This window comes from Sinohyriopsis cumingii, chromosome 12 (genome assembly GCF_028554795.1).
Source record: "Sinohyriopsis cumingii isolate HCF-2022 chromosome 12, ASM2855479v2, whole genome shotgun sequence".
In the NCBI taxonomy this organism is placed as follows: domain Eukaryota; kingdom Metazoa; phylum Mollusca; class Bivalvia; order Unionida; family Unionidae; genus Sinohyriopsis; species Sinohyriopsis cumingii.
The window spans coordinates 44,612,953-44,628,466 of NC_142972.1; the positions used below are offsets into that span (position 1 = coordinate 44,612,953).

The following is a 15,514-nucleotide window of genomic DNA, read 5'->3' on the forward strand; positions in this document are numbered from 1 at the left end:
AGAAGCTAGTGGCAGGCTTTCCCATGTACCCATGCTAGCCGAGCCTTGGACTCGAACCCACGCAGAGGTGAGATGGCAGTGATCCGGAACAGTGAGCGCTTTAGACCACTCGCCCACTCAGGGCCCCAATTTATAATGGAAATACAGGTACTCCCTGAGATATGTAAACTGCAACATACATAAACTCGCAGATATGTAGATGAACCAAAAACATGTGCACACCCTGTCTGTTGATCTTTTAATTCAGTACAACGGCAGTATATAGTTCTGCTTCTCATTTAGTGTATATGTGTAAATAATATCTGTTTCATTGAGTTTTGTTGAAGTTACCCTTCACCATAGCTGCCAACCTTCTAGGCTTGCAATTAGTGAAAATAGGGATACAAATTAGGGAATTTGGACATGAATTTGTGAAGTGATCTTTGATTCCGGGAATATTTGTCGGAACAAACGTTTAGCATGGTCTCAAGATGATAAAGGTAGATTGTGTTCAACAAGAAAACTCACAAACAATGCTTCATCGTTGGCAGCTTGCAGGTCTTCCATCAAGAGCTGAAATCTGCTGCGAGTTCTTAATTTTCCGAAAATCTATGTGCTTTATACTACCAATGTGCATGATGTATATCGGTGTTTGATGGCTGAATGCACAGCCAATTTTTAGCATATTCCAAATTAAGCTTCACTTTTGTGCAATACATTTCTTATTCCTTGCTGGTGAAGACATTTTCAAGATGCAGTGCCAAATGGTAATTCAAATCAGTGTTTGTGGCGCATGCACAGAGCGAAATTCTGGTTAGGTGTTTGATGGCTGAATGCATGGCCAATTTTTCCGTATATTCCAAACTAAACTTCACTTTTTGTGCAATATATTCCTTTTTCCTTGCTGGTGAAGACAATTTCAAGATGCGGTGCTGAATCATAATTCAAATCAGTGTTTATGGCACATGTGCAGAGCGAAATTCAGGTTAGGCCCCAGTTTCTCTCAAAAGCATTTGTAAAACTATTCTTATACATAGATAGTAAAACATGCTAAAATGTTTGCTACCAGGCCAACTGTATCAATCAGCTACAGTTGCACTAATATCGTGACCAGCAGCACTGAACCATTTCGGCAACTGCCGATATCACAACTAGCACTTAACGGGAAATAAGTTATTTTATTAAAGATTTAAAATAATTGAGAATTGGGGAATTCGTGATTGTTCTGCATGCAGCATGAATCCATGGATTGCTGAGAAAGTCATGAAATTCACACCAAAATCGTAAGGACATGGACATCTCCAAATATCTTGGCTTCATATTTATTCGTCCAAAATATGTAAAGAATCCATCAAGGGTTTTATGCATGTGATACTACCATGACACATGTATCAAAATCCATCAAGGGTTTTATGTGTGTGATATGTGATACTACCATGACACATGTATCAAAATCCATCAAGGGTTTTATGTATGCGATACTACCATGACACATGTATCAAAATCCATCAAGTGTTTTATGTATGTGATACTACCATGACACATGAATCAAAATCCATCCAAGGGTTTTATGTATGTGATACTACCATGACACATGTATCAAAATCCATCAAGGGTTTTATGTATGTGATACTACCATGACACATGAATCAAAATCCATCAAGTGTTTTATGTATGTGATACTACCATGACACATGTATCAAAATCCATCAAGGGTTTTATGTATGTGATACTACCATGACACATGTATCAAAATCCATCAAGGGTTTTATGTATGTGATACTACCATGACACATGAATCAAAATCCATCAAGGGTTTTATGTATGTGATACTACCATGACACATCAATCAAAATCCATCAAGGGTTTTATGTATGTGATACTACCATGACACATGAATCAAAATCCATCAAGGGTTTTATGTATGTGATACTACCATGACACATGAATCAAAATCCATCAAGGGTTTTATGTTTGTGATACTACCATGACACATGTATCAAAATCCATCAAGGGTTTTATGTATGTGATACTACCATGACACATGTATCAAAATCCATCCAAGGGTTTTATGTATGTGACACTACCATGACACATATATCAAAATCCATCAAGGGTTTTATGTATGTGATACTACCATGACACATGTATCAAAATCCATCAAGGGTTTTATGTATGTGATACTACCATGACACATGTATCAAAATCCATCCAAGGGTTTTATGTATGTGATACTACCATGACACATGTATCAAAATCCATCAAGGGTTTTATGTATGTGATACTACCATGACACATATATCAAAATCCATTGGGGCTATATGTATATGATACTTTCATGACATATTTAATATCAAAGACAATTACTGTTATACATCTCATGAAGAAACATGACTGGTGATAAACAGCCTTAACATGCCCTGTAATAACAGCATTTATTAAAGCAGAAAATTATTGTAGATTGTACAAAAAATTGAAATATGTTCATATAGCACAGATAACCATGCCAATATAAAGCAACTGAATGACACATTTCTAAGTCAAAAAGGGGCAAAATTCCCTTAAATGGTGTCATAAAATGGATGATGATCCAGTTTGACTACGATCTTATTCATGTAACACCTAATGCCAAATTTGGCTTTAATCATTGAGTACTTCAAAAGAGCAGAAACAAAATTTATGTTATATGGAATGGAACAGGGTGGACATGATGATCAAATATGGGCACCATGAAAGTTATATTTCCATCATAAATAAGGCTACAAACAGGCCGGCCGGGGGGTGGGGGGGGGAGGGAGGCACATTAAATCCTAAATGTTTAGATCTCTCAAATGCCACAACTCTTTGATGAGGATGCTGATGATAAAAGCATGGCAAGATATGCTGATCATGATGACAAATCCTCTTAAAGCCATCTGCCTATCACGACATGTGACTATTGGGAAAGGACAAATGACTTTGTACATACGAACAGCAAAAGATTAAAGTCTTCAACATGTTTCTGAACTGCATTTCTCCAAAACTTTGGCATAATGAAAACTATGCCAGTTTTGACAATTTTGTCCAGAAATTGATATCTCTATAGTACACTGTGCATGGATGATGATGTCTTCTGATGTCAGTCACCAAAAATATTGGTTCAAGCTTTAGGTCCAATAACTACTCTCTTATATAATATAATTCTGTTAGTCACTTTCTGAAACAAAAACAAAAATTCTAATTTAAAATCTGACTTCTCTCACTATCAACATATGTCATCATGGATCTGAAAGAGATGAACATTCAAAACACGGTTAGATACATTATGCATAGAAGTAAAGATAACTTGTGGACAAATTTTAAGGCTGTTCACTGGATATACAGTGTGGATCTCAGAATTATGTTGTTGTTGTTAAAGGGTTTAATGCCATTTTTCAGCACAAGATAGGCTATACATCGCAGCTAGAATAAATGGTGGAAGAACCCTGGAAAACTCCGTAAAAGAACCACCAACCCATGAGAAGCTACTGGCAAGCTTTCTCACATACCCACATTGGCTGAGCCCGTGACTCAAACCCACACAGACAGAGGTGAGATGGCAGTGATCAGTAACACTGAGTGCTTTAGACCACTCGGCCACTAGGGGCCCCTAATCTCAGAATTAAAAAACAAATATAAAATGATCAGACTGTGCGTAGCAGCACATGCAGCCTAGTGAAAGTGGACGTTTTATAATTCTAGCTGCGAATACCATTTTTATCCCGACACTTTGACCACTTAGGTCACCAGAGTAGTCTGAACCAAATATAACTTCCTGCCTTATAAAGGCAGCACTAAATAGTTTTCTATTTAACATATAGTTTCATTTTTAAAGAAAAATATTTTTTCAGATTTTCCTCACTGGCTATCTGATTAATATCTTGTATATCTTAGGTACTGTTAAAAGAACTTTTAATTCCCTTTATTATGGTGCATGATTCATGGGTGAAATTTGGGTTATAGAATATACAGCTTGGCCTTACTTCAGATGTGCACCTATAAAAACACTGCTAGCTCCACTCGGTCTTTTTCATATCCTGGACTTCAAAGAAAAATTGTACAAAGGTAAACCCATAACTTTTTTAATTTTTGTACATTTTGTAATTAATTCATTGCACTTTCAAAACTTATAATGCCAACTGTGGCAAACTTTGTTGTCCCTATTTTAATGACAGCTAAAGTTAGTGTACTTGGGACTAGTTCAAACTGATTTTTCAAGCACGTAGGAGCAGCCATTTTGGTGAGCTGAGTGCTAAGATCACGACAATTTCGACAAGTACATGAATATAACATAGAGATATGCCATCATTCTCTCCGATGTAAATGTTGCAGCTGCAAACAACATCACCTTACACCTGTCCCACTGTCGAAAGTTTATATCTGTCGATTGCAACCTAAAACAGATTCAAGAATTTGAATATGTATATGAGTTAATACTATGATGACATAATATCCAATGACAATTTGAATTTTTTGTCATGTGACTTTTCCTATCCTGGTAGCCTGGTAATCTATCAACATCAGTCAAAAAAATTATCATACAAATAAATGTACCAGTATTCCTGTTATTATTCTGAATATGTGCATGTATGTAAAAACAACGGTCTTTAATTAAAAGAAAAAAGAACAATACAGGATATATAATGGCTTACAAAAAATATAAAAAGTTAACAGCTGATTCTCCTACAATGACAGTAACATAAAAAAAGTCATCATGGATATGAAAGAAACAATATGACTGATATCTTATACCTGCCAAATTAAAACAAAAAAAATTTTTTTTTTACAATATACATGCATGTTTGCATATCACTGCAATTCTTTAGCTGAATCCCAGACCCATTTGCAACACCCATCCCAAACCATAATCACAACTCCCAATCACATCTCAAAGTTTAAAGTCTTTATTACGTGGTCAAGAGGTTCTGTGGCATAAAAACCTAACCAATATTTTACAATAAAACTCACCTCCAAATACAGAAACACGCAATGAAAAGGGTGCCATTGGTTGTCAGAAATATCACAGATTGTAATGTTTCACGCCAGAACTTGCCTAGGAAATACTTCATCCCCCTTCTTTTGTAAAGGGCTGTCAACTGCAATAAATATTAACAAAACAAACGCATTTAAATATTTTCTATTATTTGGCTGAAATGACTTCTCCCTTCAGAATGAAAACAACATAGTGGTTGAAATTAGGGAGAAATTAGTGTAAAATGTTCAAAATAATCCCCTAGAGCTTTTGTTCTTGTATATTTTCATGCCAGATGATTAGAAGTATTAATGAAATACTAAAACTTCATAAAAATATTAAAACTTTTCTTAATATAAAATTGCTTCACCATAATCATTTTATAAAATAGCAATGTCAAAAATATGTATGTCAAAAAATCACAATTATTTCCCAGGCAAAAGTAATCTTTTCATATTTTTCTAGGATGAAATATCAGATAAAGTGATTAATTTCAGTAGTAATGGACCTTATTATATCCACTGATTCATAACCTGCTACCAACTGGGCTACACAAATTCCTTTCCACCAGTGTGTTTCAAAGATTATGCATGAATTTCCTGTGGGAGTCCTATTGGCAGAAATATAATTTCTTGCATTTATGCACATCAAATTATCACCAGAATTGACTAAAGAGCATAAAACTTTTCTAACTTTGTACACAATTTTCAAAAAGAATACTGACACAAAAAACAACACATAACTTTGATTCTTAACTTAAACAAAAAAATGGGTGAGGAGTGGCATTAAATCAAAAGGCAGTTGTTGTTGTTGTTATTGAAGGTTTGACACCATTTTCAGCACAAGACAGGCTATACATTGCGGCCAGTATAAATGGTGGAGGAAGAACCTGGGCAAACCCCAGAAAGAACCACTGACCCACAAGAAGCTCCTGGCAAGCTCTCTCACATACCCACATTGGCCGAACCTGAGACTTGAACCCATACAGACAGAGGTGGAGGTTATTGGTTTTTACTGAACTTTTAACACATTATTGGCTACATCATGCTGAAGAAAGGGAGCTCAGTGCCTTTTCGAAGGAATCACAGATGAAGCCAATCCAGACTGGACTGGGTGGGTTGCAAACACACAACAATGAATTAAAAGTCTGGTATTTTAAAAGCTACTGCAGCTCCTAAAGGGACGATATTTTGGCTGAATCACCCTGTAGTGTGAACCCTGCATTAAGATGGGATTTGGTGAGTATTTGAGAATATACTAAAAAGTGAGTGAATTGTGGGAGCTACAGTACTGGTTTTATAGTTTGAATATGTCGTTAATTGGTAAAGAGGTGCACTCAAACAGTGCTTGTCATATATGAAGAGCTGTATTTACCAACAAGAGCCCTAAAAGGGACTGAAAAGAATTTAATTGTTGAAACCGTCTCTGATGTTCATCAGTGATCTTTCTTCCTTTTAAATGCTGAAAGTCGAAACAATCTCTGATATTCTTCAGTGATGACAAGATTTTCAAATTAGCTGCTGTGGTATAAATTATGGGTGTCAGCTTAGCACAATTTTTATTTAAGATAAAGTAAACATCAGTAAAAAATGTTTTTGGTGAGAACCCCTTGTCATAATGTTCATCCATTCAGAGGGAATAGTGAGAACCCCTTGTCATAATGTTCATCCATTCTGGGGGAATAGTGAGAACCCCATGTCATAGTGTTCATCCATTCAGGGGGAATAGTGAGAACCCCATGTCATAATGTTCATCCATTCAGGGGGAATAGTGAGAACCCCATGTCATAATGTTCATCCATTCAGGGGGAATAGTGAGAACCCCTTACCATAATGTTCATCCATTCAGGGGGAATAGTGAGAACCCCATGTCATAATGTTCATCCATTCAGGGGGAATAGTGAGAACCCCTTACCATAATGTTCATCCATTCAGGGGGAATAGTGAGAACCCCTTGTCATAATGTTCATCCATTCAGGGGGAATAGTGAGAACCCCATGTTATAATGTTCATCCATTCAGGGGGAATAGTGAGAACCCCTTGTCATAATGTTCATCCATTCAGGGGGAATAGTGAGAACCCCATGTCATAATGTTCATCCATTCAGGGGGAATAGTGAGAACCCCATGTCATAATGTTCATCCATTCAGGGGGAATAGTGAGAACCCCATGTCATAATGTTCATCCATTCAGGGGGAATAGTGAGAACCCCTTATCATAATGTTCATCCATTCAGAGGGAATAGTGACAACCCCTTGTCATAATGTTCATCCATTCAGGGGGAATAGTGACAACCCCTTGTCATAATGTTCATCCATTCAGGGGGAATAGTGACAACCCCTTGTCATAATGTTCATCCATTCAGAGGGAATAGTAAGAACAAGATATTTAAGACAACTGTCATGGCAACCATACTGGATGTAAAACTGACCCAATTTACATTTTTGACTAACTAGGTATCATAAGAAGTCCAGGGTTGAAACCCTATGTTGATACAACCATCAATTTGGATGGGGTAGAAATAACAATATTTTCTCAATTTCTACTAGGGTAGCCATATTGAAGGTCAGTCATTTTCATTAAAGACCACCTAAAAAACCTTAACAATTCTTCTGATGAAAACTCCATGTCAAAATAACCCTCCATTTAAGAGAAGCAGCAAAAACAAGATTTAACAATGGACAGATATTGGACATCAGATCAGCCCCATTTTAATTTGTGATTAAAAATAAACATGTCTTTTTGTGCTGACATAAGCACTCATTCAGGAGAAGTAGTGATAACAAGATTTTCAAGCTAAACACTGTGACATACATATTAGACATCAAACTGGCAACATTTTCATTGAAGACTAACTAGGCATCATAGTAAGTCTTCTGGTGAAAACTCCTTGTCAATATCAATTTCCACTGGGAAGGAGTAGATTTGAAGATGGCAAATCGGCAGACATATTGGACCTCACGTTAGAACCATTTTCATTTAGGATCAACCAGACATCATTAGAAGCCTTTTGGTGAAAACACAATGTCAATAAGGCATTCTGTTTGGGAGGAATAGTGAATACAAGAGTTTCAAGATGGCTACTGTGCAGCCATACTGATGTTAGACTGTTATGATTATCAGGACTAAGTAGACGTCATAAGAAGTAATTCAGCTAAAACCCAACGTTGATATCACCATTCATTCAGAAGAAGTAGAGAGAAGATTTTCAAGATGGCCGCAGCCATACTGGACTTCTGATTGGCTCCATTTTCACTGAGTACTAAATAGACTCCATGTTGATATGACCATCTACTTAGGAGAAGTAGCAATAAGAATTCCAAGATAGCCACTGTGGTGGCCATAATAAAAGTCCATACAGTGGTGGCCATAATAAAAGTCCATACAGCACCATTTTTATTTAGGACCAAGTCAACTATAGGATAAATGTGTGGGTTACATTTCATTACAATCCTCCAGTTAGTTTATGAGGAGTAGTGATAACAAACTTGTGCTGACAGGAAAGAAGACAGATGAAAGACCATTCTTGAAAGACCATTCTATATCCTCTTCTGCTCTATGACCATTTAAACTAAAAAATAGGGTTGTAATCTGCCAATCTCACTAAATCCTACCCATGAGGTTTTAACCAAGATACCATTACTTCTAGACTTAACTAGCTAGTTTTCTACAATTCTATACATAAAAAAACCACTAAACTAATAATTTTCAAATTAAGTATTTACTGGGTACTGCACTTCAACTAAAAAACACATGCAAAAATTAGAAAGATAAATGCATATTTTTTTCTTCAAAATAAACTTCAAAACACACTGAATGCTATTCTGCCAAAAGGTCAAGTTGCTTGCACTGCATTGGGTAAAGAAAAGGCAAAGTGAACTTTTTTGCTTAAATTTGGGTGTATTTAAGCAAAAGACAGTCTCAAGGGCAACATGACCTTAATCATCCCCCAGTGTGGACCCTGCAATATAATGGTTAAATGCAACAATCTTGTTCTTTTCATAATTTATTCCTTCCCCTGTCCAATGATTCCCTGACCAGCTCTCATTAATTCATTGATCAAATTTTTACAAAAAATATAATGCAGCACATTACAAAATGCTGCTCCAAAATATCCAAATTTGTATCTCTTTATCCAGCAAAGGAATGCAAGGAATGCAGGGACTGCAGGGACACATGGCTGCATGATTCAGAGTCTAATCTCTAAAACATCGAGCCAAAATTTTAAGTGAATTTTCATCATTTTGTCAAGCCCACACTTCTTTTCTCTATTATAATTTCATATATTTAGGGCATTTGCCCTTTTTCCAAATCATAGGGCAAATTCCCACCCAAATTATAGGTCCAAGAACAGTCCTTGTGTGATGGGACTTTTATAACTTTGCAGACTTTGAAGCATATATCATTCATTCAAATTCTAACAGGTATGGAAAGTTTAGAAGGACATATAATTTGGATTTAAGAACTGTCAACACATCTTAGCATATGGGGATAGCAGTACAGCTGTGTGTGGAAAATGAAAAATCATTTACACATCACACAAAAACACAAATACATTATGATAAATTCAACAGATCGCCACCATTATTGTGAATGAATCATTAAATCAAAGTTCACCTGCCCAACAAAAGGATATGATCACCATGGTTATCGAAAACTGGGAGGAGCTACTTATGATCACCGGTATATGTAAGTCTTTATAAAAAATGATATTGTTAAAGTATATTTTTAGGTCGAATACAAACTAATCAACAGTCTGGCGGCAAAAGGCGCACTTTCAATCACGTAAGTGCGTCTCATCTACCCATAGCAACATATCCCTTTGACTGAAAATCCCCACCCCTCCATCATATATCATGTTCGAAAAACGCACCAAATATAGAGAACCATATATTTTAGCTGCCTCTTTAGAAACACTGTACGCTACTCCAACTGCAGCATGTGTGCAAAAGGGTGTCCAAGTATGTCCAATCTCATAACAAGTGAACTTGATGGTGGTGGGTTTGCCAAGCACCGCCATCGTTCTCCAGAACAGCAATTTCAACCAATGAAAGTCCGGCGTTTCTGCAGACCGATAATCATTTGTAGAAAGTAACCGTGTATAAACAAATAGCACGTGGACTACAATCACAAAGTCCAAGAAAGACATGCACCTAATTCGTGTAAGTTATCGTGTTTAGCGCAGTCCACGTGTCCTTGGAATGATTTAAACACGTAAGCATTTCAGAACTGACAATATGCTGGACGCGCATTACGTACTTCTCCTTAGAACATTACAATCGAATCGAATTCTGTTCATGCATAAAAGCAAGAAATAACACTGGTCTACAATTTTTTAGAAGTCGTTTGCTTCAGAGATAAAATGTGTTACTTATTATGGATTTGTATGTGCTGAATTCGAATATGACTATTAAAACAACTTGTTGGCTACTGTTTCCAAGATATTTAAGTTGTTACATTTTACGTCTAGGCATATTGTGTAGATAATAAAGTTTTAATCATACATTGAAAACCGATGTCTTTTCATGTGTTTATGATTGCTTTACATGATAATTTTTCACCTGTCCTGTTTATGTAACTTTCCCAAAAAGGCAGCAAAGGGTTATATAAATAAAATTTATTATGAAACAAAAGGCAAAATAAAATATTATGCATATATAAGTACATAGTTTAGTCCTTATTCTGTGTCTACTGTGCGCTTCTTGGCTTGTCTCTTGTCACTGACCAGCAATAATCTGCAAGCATTGATGGGGTCCATTTGCCCTGACAGCGTTTTCTATTGTTGCAATGTCCTGATAAAATCGCTTGCCATGCTCGTCGCTCACTGCTCCGCAATTCGGTGGAAGCAAATCTAGATGAGAGTGCAAAATATGTATCTTTAGTGACATGTTGCCACCAAGGTATTTGTATCCGTTGAGGAGGTTTTCCACCAACTCCCTGCAGTTGTCTACCTTTTTGTTTTCCAGAAAAGTTGTTGCCACTAACTGGAAGGCTTTCCATGCCGTCTTTTTCATGCCACGCAGTGCACGGTCAGATGCATCATCCCACGCAGTGCACGGCCAAATGCATCATCTCGAAGAAGTTCACGAGTATGAGGACCAACAAAGACACCTTTCTTTATCTTAGCTTCACTTAACCTTGGAAATTTTCCACGGAGGTACTTAAAAGCTGCTTTGTTTTGTCCATGGCCTTGACAAAGTTCTTCATCAGACCCAGTTTAATGTGCAAGGGTGGCTACAAAATCTTCCTTGATTCAGTAAGTGGTGGATGCTGAACACTTTTTCTCCCAGTCTCCAATGACTGTCGGAGTGGACAATCTCTCTTGATGAAGCGGGAATCTCTCGCAGGACCATCCCATTCGCAGTAAAAACAGCAGTACTTTGTGTATCCAGTCAGCAGACCAAGCAAAAGAACAAAAACCTTCAAATCGCCACAAAGCTACCACTCATGTTGGTCATAGTTTAAGCACCTCAAACGTTGTTTCATGTTTTCATAGGTTTCCTTCATATGGACTGCATGACCAACTGGAAGTGATGGCAAAACTTTGCCATTATGCAGCAAAACAGATTTAAGACTCGTCTTCGATGAATCAATTAACACAGTTTCCACTCATCTGGATCATGAACGATGTTGAGGGCTGCCATCACAACATCGACGTTGTTGCAGGCTACAATATCACCTTCCATGAAGAAGAATGGGACAAGATCCTTTTGACGGTCACGGAACATGGAAACCCTAACATCACCAGCCAGGAGATTCCACTGCTGTTGTCTGGAGTCCAACAGCTCTGCCTTTCTCTTGGATAGTTCCAAATCCCTGACAATATCATTCAGTTGACCTTGTGTTATGAGGTGTGGTTCAGAAGAGGAGGATGGGAGGAAATATGGGTCATGTGAGTAGTTAAGTGGGGCACATTAGGGACAATGGGACTTAGCATTAAAAAGACCCCTGGGTCAGATTAGGGACAATGGAAATTTAACATGGAGAGAAATCGTGGGTCACTTTAGGGACAATGGGAATTTAACATAGAGTTTGGGTCTGTCTAGGGACAAGGGAAATTAACATGGGGAATAGAGTTTGGGCTTTTGGGATTTTTTTTTTTTTTTTTTTTTAAATTTTTTTAAATTTAAATTTAAATTTAAATTTAAATTTAAAAAAAGGGGTAGGCAATGGAAAGGCTATCTCTTTTCGAGAAATATGGCTGGCCCTGAAAAGGGCCTTTGGGTTTATGTTAATGTATTCATTAACATAAATGGTACCGCATTGGTCTTCTTCTTGTCCTTAGGCTACGTCTCACTGTTGGTCCGTAAATCAGCACTCTTTTCAGGCATCCTTGTCTTTCTACGTAGATCCTACGTATCCACAGGCTGGTGTTTGTCCTGTGGACAAAGGTCCACTTGGATCGGACATACATGGGTATGTCCGTCCGGAACATCATGGAAGACACAAGGGTAGAAGATTGCACATCGGTCCACATCTTGAAGCAACGAGAACAAGTGAATCAATGCACTGAACTGCGCTTATTTATAGGTAGAGGCAGGATTGAAACGGATTGAGTTCATTCACCAATCCAAACACGCGTTACAAAATTCAGTCAGCCCGCATACAATCCGAAGAGAGCAGTCTGTGACGTCAGTTGGTCTATATAGATTCGCTAGCGCTTGTGTGCAGTCAATCTATGCGACAGTGATTCAACATGACGGAAACTCAGAAAACGATCCATTGGGGTGCACCAGCAGGGGAGACTGCCCAAGGGAACCCGGACTTACTTTCAGAAGAGGTACATTGGGATTTTGTGGATTTTCTTACCTCGCAAGAATTTGTTCCGGAACCTTCGTTACCTTCTTCATTACCGCAAGTGGAGAATTTTAGACAGAGACAGAAAGAAGAATTGGAGAAATTTATGCAACGACAAAAGGAAGCGGAACAAGCTTTTCTCCTACAGCAACAGCAACAGCAACAAGAAGAGGTAAGAAAAAAACAACAGCAACAACAGCAAGAAGAAGTATCAGCAAAGAAACAAGAGGGTGAAAATCAAACGGCTACGGTACTGTTGGACATTTTAGCGGAGTTAAGAAGTCTGAAACAAATGTATCAGACTTCTTTATCACGACCGAAGAGAATACGACCTTCCCGAGCTAAACACGCCAACCCTGTGACTAAGCCTGTCGTACCACCCTTAGTGATTTCAACCCAATCATCAGAAGTAGGCCTTGGCCGTGGCAAAGGCTTAAGGCAGTTAAAGTTGATTGGTTAAACTCACCCCTACACCAAAATAAAAAGGCCCTTTTCAGGGCCACCCACATTTCTCGAAAAGAAATGCAATTTCAATTTGCCAATAACTCAAAAATAAACCCCACCCATTTTACCCTTATAGTACGTGTCTGTGTATGAGTGCGTGAGTGTAGCTTCTTATTTTAAAATCAAAACTCAAAGACACTTACCTTATATCATTCATGTATTCTTTTATCCATTTTTTACAATCCAATTCACAATTCACCACAGAACACTTTAATTAAAAGTTCATTGACTTCTTCTTTCTCCTTGTTTAGTCTCTCTGTTTTTTTAATTTCTTCACCGTTTTTTCCTCATTTTCTTCCCTTCTTCTTTTCTTCTCCTGTTTCTTTGCTTCTTTTAAATAGAATTGTCTTCTTTCTTCCTCTGAAGAATCCCTCTCTTCTTTCGAAGAATCCCTCTCTTCTTCCGAAGAATCCCTCTCTTCTTCTGAAGAATCCTTCTTTTCTTCTGACTCCTCTTGTTTCTTTTTTGGGCAATCTGGAGACCAATGTCCTTTTTCTTTACAATAATAACAGGTATCTTGACTTTTGTCTTTTTTACCCCCTGTTTTTTTTCTTTTTTGACGGTCTGGACACTCTGAAGACCAATGCCCTTTCTTCTGACAGATATAGCAAGTATCCTGACTCTTATCTCGAAAGGAAGGAGAGTAGTCCGTCGGCTGGTCTGAAGAGAATTTTCTAATGACCCCTCGCAAAGCTCTGACGAAACGTTCCATCTGGGTAGTCTCTTCCATCGTTCTCCTCGGTTTGAGAGTGAAATGAATAGTGAAAGGACAAGACACAAACTTTTTATATACGCTGGTTTGCCATGACTATAAATTAGTCTATGGTGTTTGAACTTGAGTCATTTGACGTTTTGCACTCAAGATGAAACGATCCCATTCATTCGAGAAGAAAGAAGAAGAAGAAAGTAAGAGGCAGAAACGTGATCTATCGCCTCGTACCAGGGCCGAAATCTTGGCACAAATTCATGCCAGTGATTTTGAAGAGGACATGAGTGAACCAGAATCCGAACCCTCTAAACCAAGTTCACCACCCTTAGTCAACCCTGAAAAGTACTATTCCATTCGAGAGACGGAAAAGCGCTCCTCTAGAAAATTTAGAACCACGGCTTACACCTACACGGTGAAGTTTAAAGATTTCAAGGCCGACGTACCCTTGGAGAAAGCAGAAGTGTTTATCACCGAGATGTGCGATTCTTTGCTCACCGCACTCAAGCGACAATGTCAACCCAAAGAAGACGATCGCTTGACACTATCCATAGATCACGACGGTTTGAAATCCCCTGTTTGGATCGAGTTTAGCAGACCCGCAGAACTAACCCCTTCCAAAGTCATGGACAAGATTCAACACGTACAACAATCTAATGACCAGTTTGACATCACCGATGGTAAAGCCACACTGAAAATGGCTCACGTCTCTCTTCCTCAAGGGACAGGACGCAAAAAGGTCCTACTGGTGAACGACCTTCGCAACACCAAAAAGAGTCTCGTCCGAATTAACAACCCTCAAGACCAGATGTGCTTAGCCCGTGCCATCGTGGTGGGACGAACCTATGCCAACAAGAACGACACGGTAGAATGGAAAAGAACCTGGGAGAACATTCGAAAATCGAACCGAACCAAACAACGAAACGAAGCAGAACTCCTGTTGCAACAAGCTGGCCTGTCCAAAGACACACCCTGTGGCATTCCTGAGATGCAAAAATTGTAAGATGCCCTAGCTCCACGCTACACCTTGAAAGTGCACCCTAAAGAAATGCGCGGGTCACTGTTGTTTCGAGGCCAGGATTTTAAGGACGGAAAATACATTCACCTTTATTATCACGATGACCATTTCGATACCATTACCAGTATCACCGGATTCCTGGGATACAGTTATTATTGTGAGAAATGTGATTATGGTTATAACAATCGAGAGCAACACAAGAATTGTGGATTGAAATGCCCAGGATGTTTGGCCTCTCCACCCTGTCTGAGCGAAGAACCAGTGCCTTGTTCGACTTGTCTGCGCACGTTTGTCAGCCCTGCCTGTTACCAGCAACATTTGAAAACACAAGGTTCACAGAAGAAATGTGCTTGTCAACTCCTGAGATTGTGCCCTACGTGTGGACAAGGCATACTTACCAACAATGCCAAGGCACACGTATGTCGAGGAAAGAAAAAATGTCACATTTGTCACCACATCGTGGACTTGGAACACGAATGTTACGTGCAAAAATACCAACGCCCACCAGAGAAAGAGGACGG

The 15,514-nt window shown here is 38.3% G+C and overlaps 1 protein-coding gene across 3 annotated transcripts in view; it reads right to left on the minus strand.

The window, feature by feature from the left end:
* Positions 1-10,061, minus strand: part of LOC149786358 (transmembrane protein 135-like) — a 352,299-nt gene extending 342,238 nt beyond the window's left edge. Inside the window, exons 1-2 of one of the 3 annotated variants that reach the window (XM_089976786.1) lie at positions 9,842-10,059; positions 4,966-5,093 (exon numbers count right to left, since the gene is read on the minus strand). In XM_089976786.1, coding sequence (XP_089832912.1) covers positions 4,966-5,093; positions 9,842-9,988 — 275 coding nt within the window. In that variant the 5' untranslated portion in view covers positions 9,989-10,059. Of the gene's footprint in view, positions 1-4,965; positions 5,094-9,841 lie in introns of all 3 variants that reach the window. The other 2 variants (XM_089976785.1, XM_089976787.1) reach the window with 2 other exon arrangements.
* Positions 10,062-15,514: the final 5,453 nt, after the last annotated feature.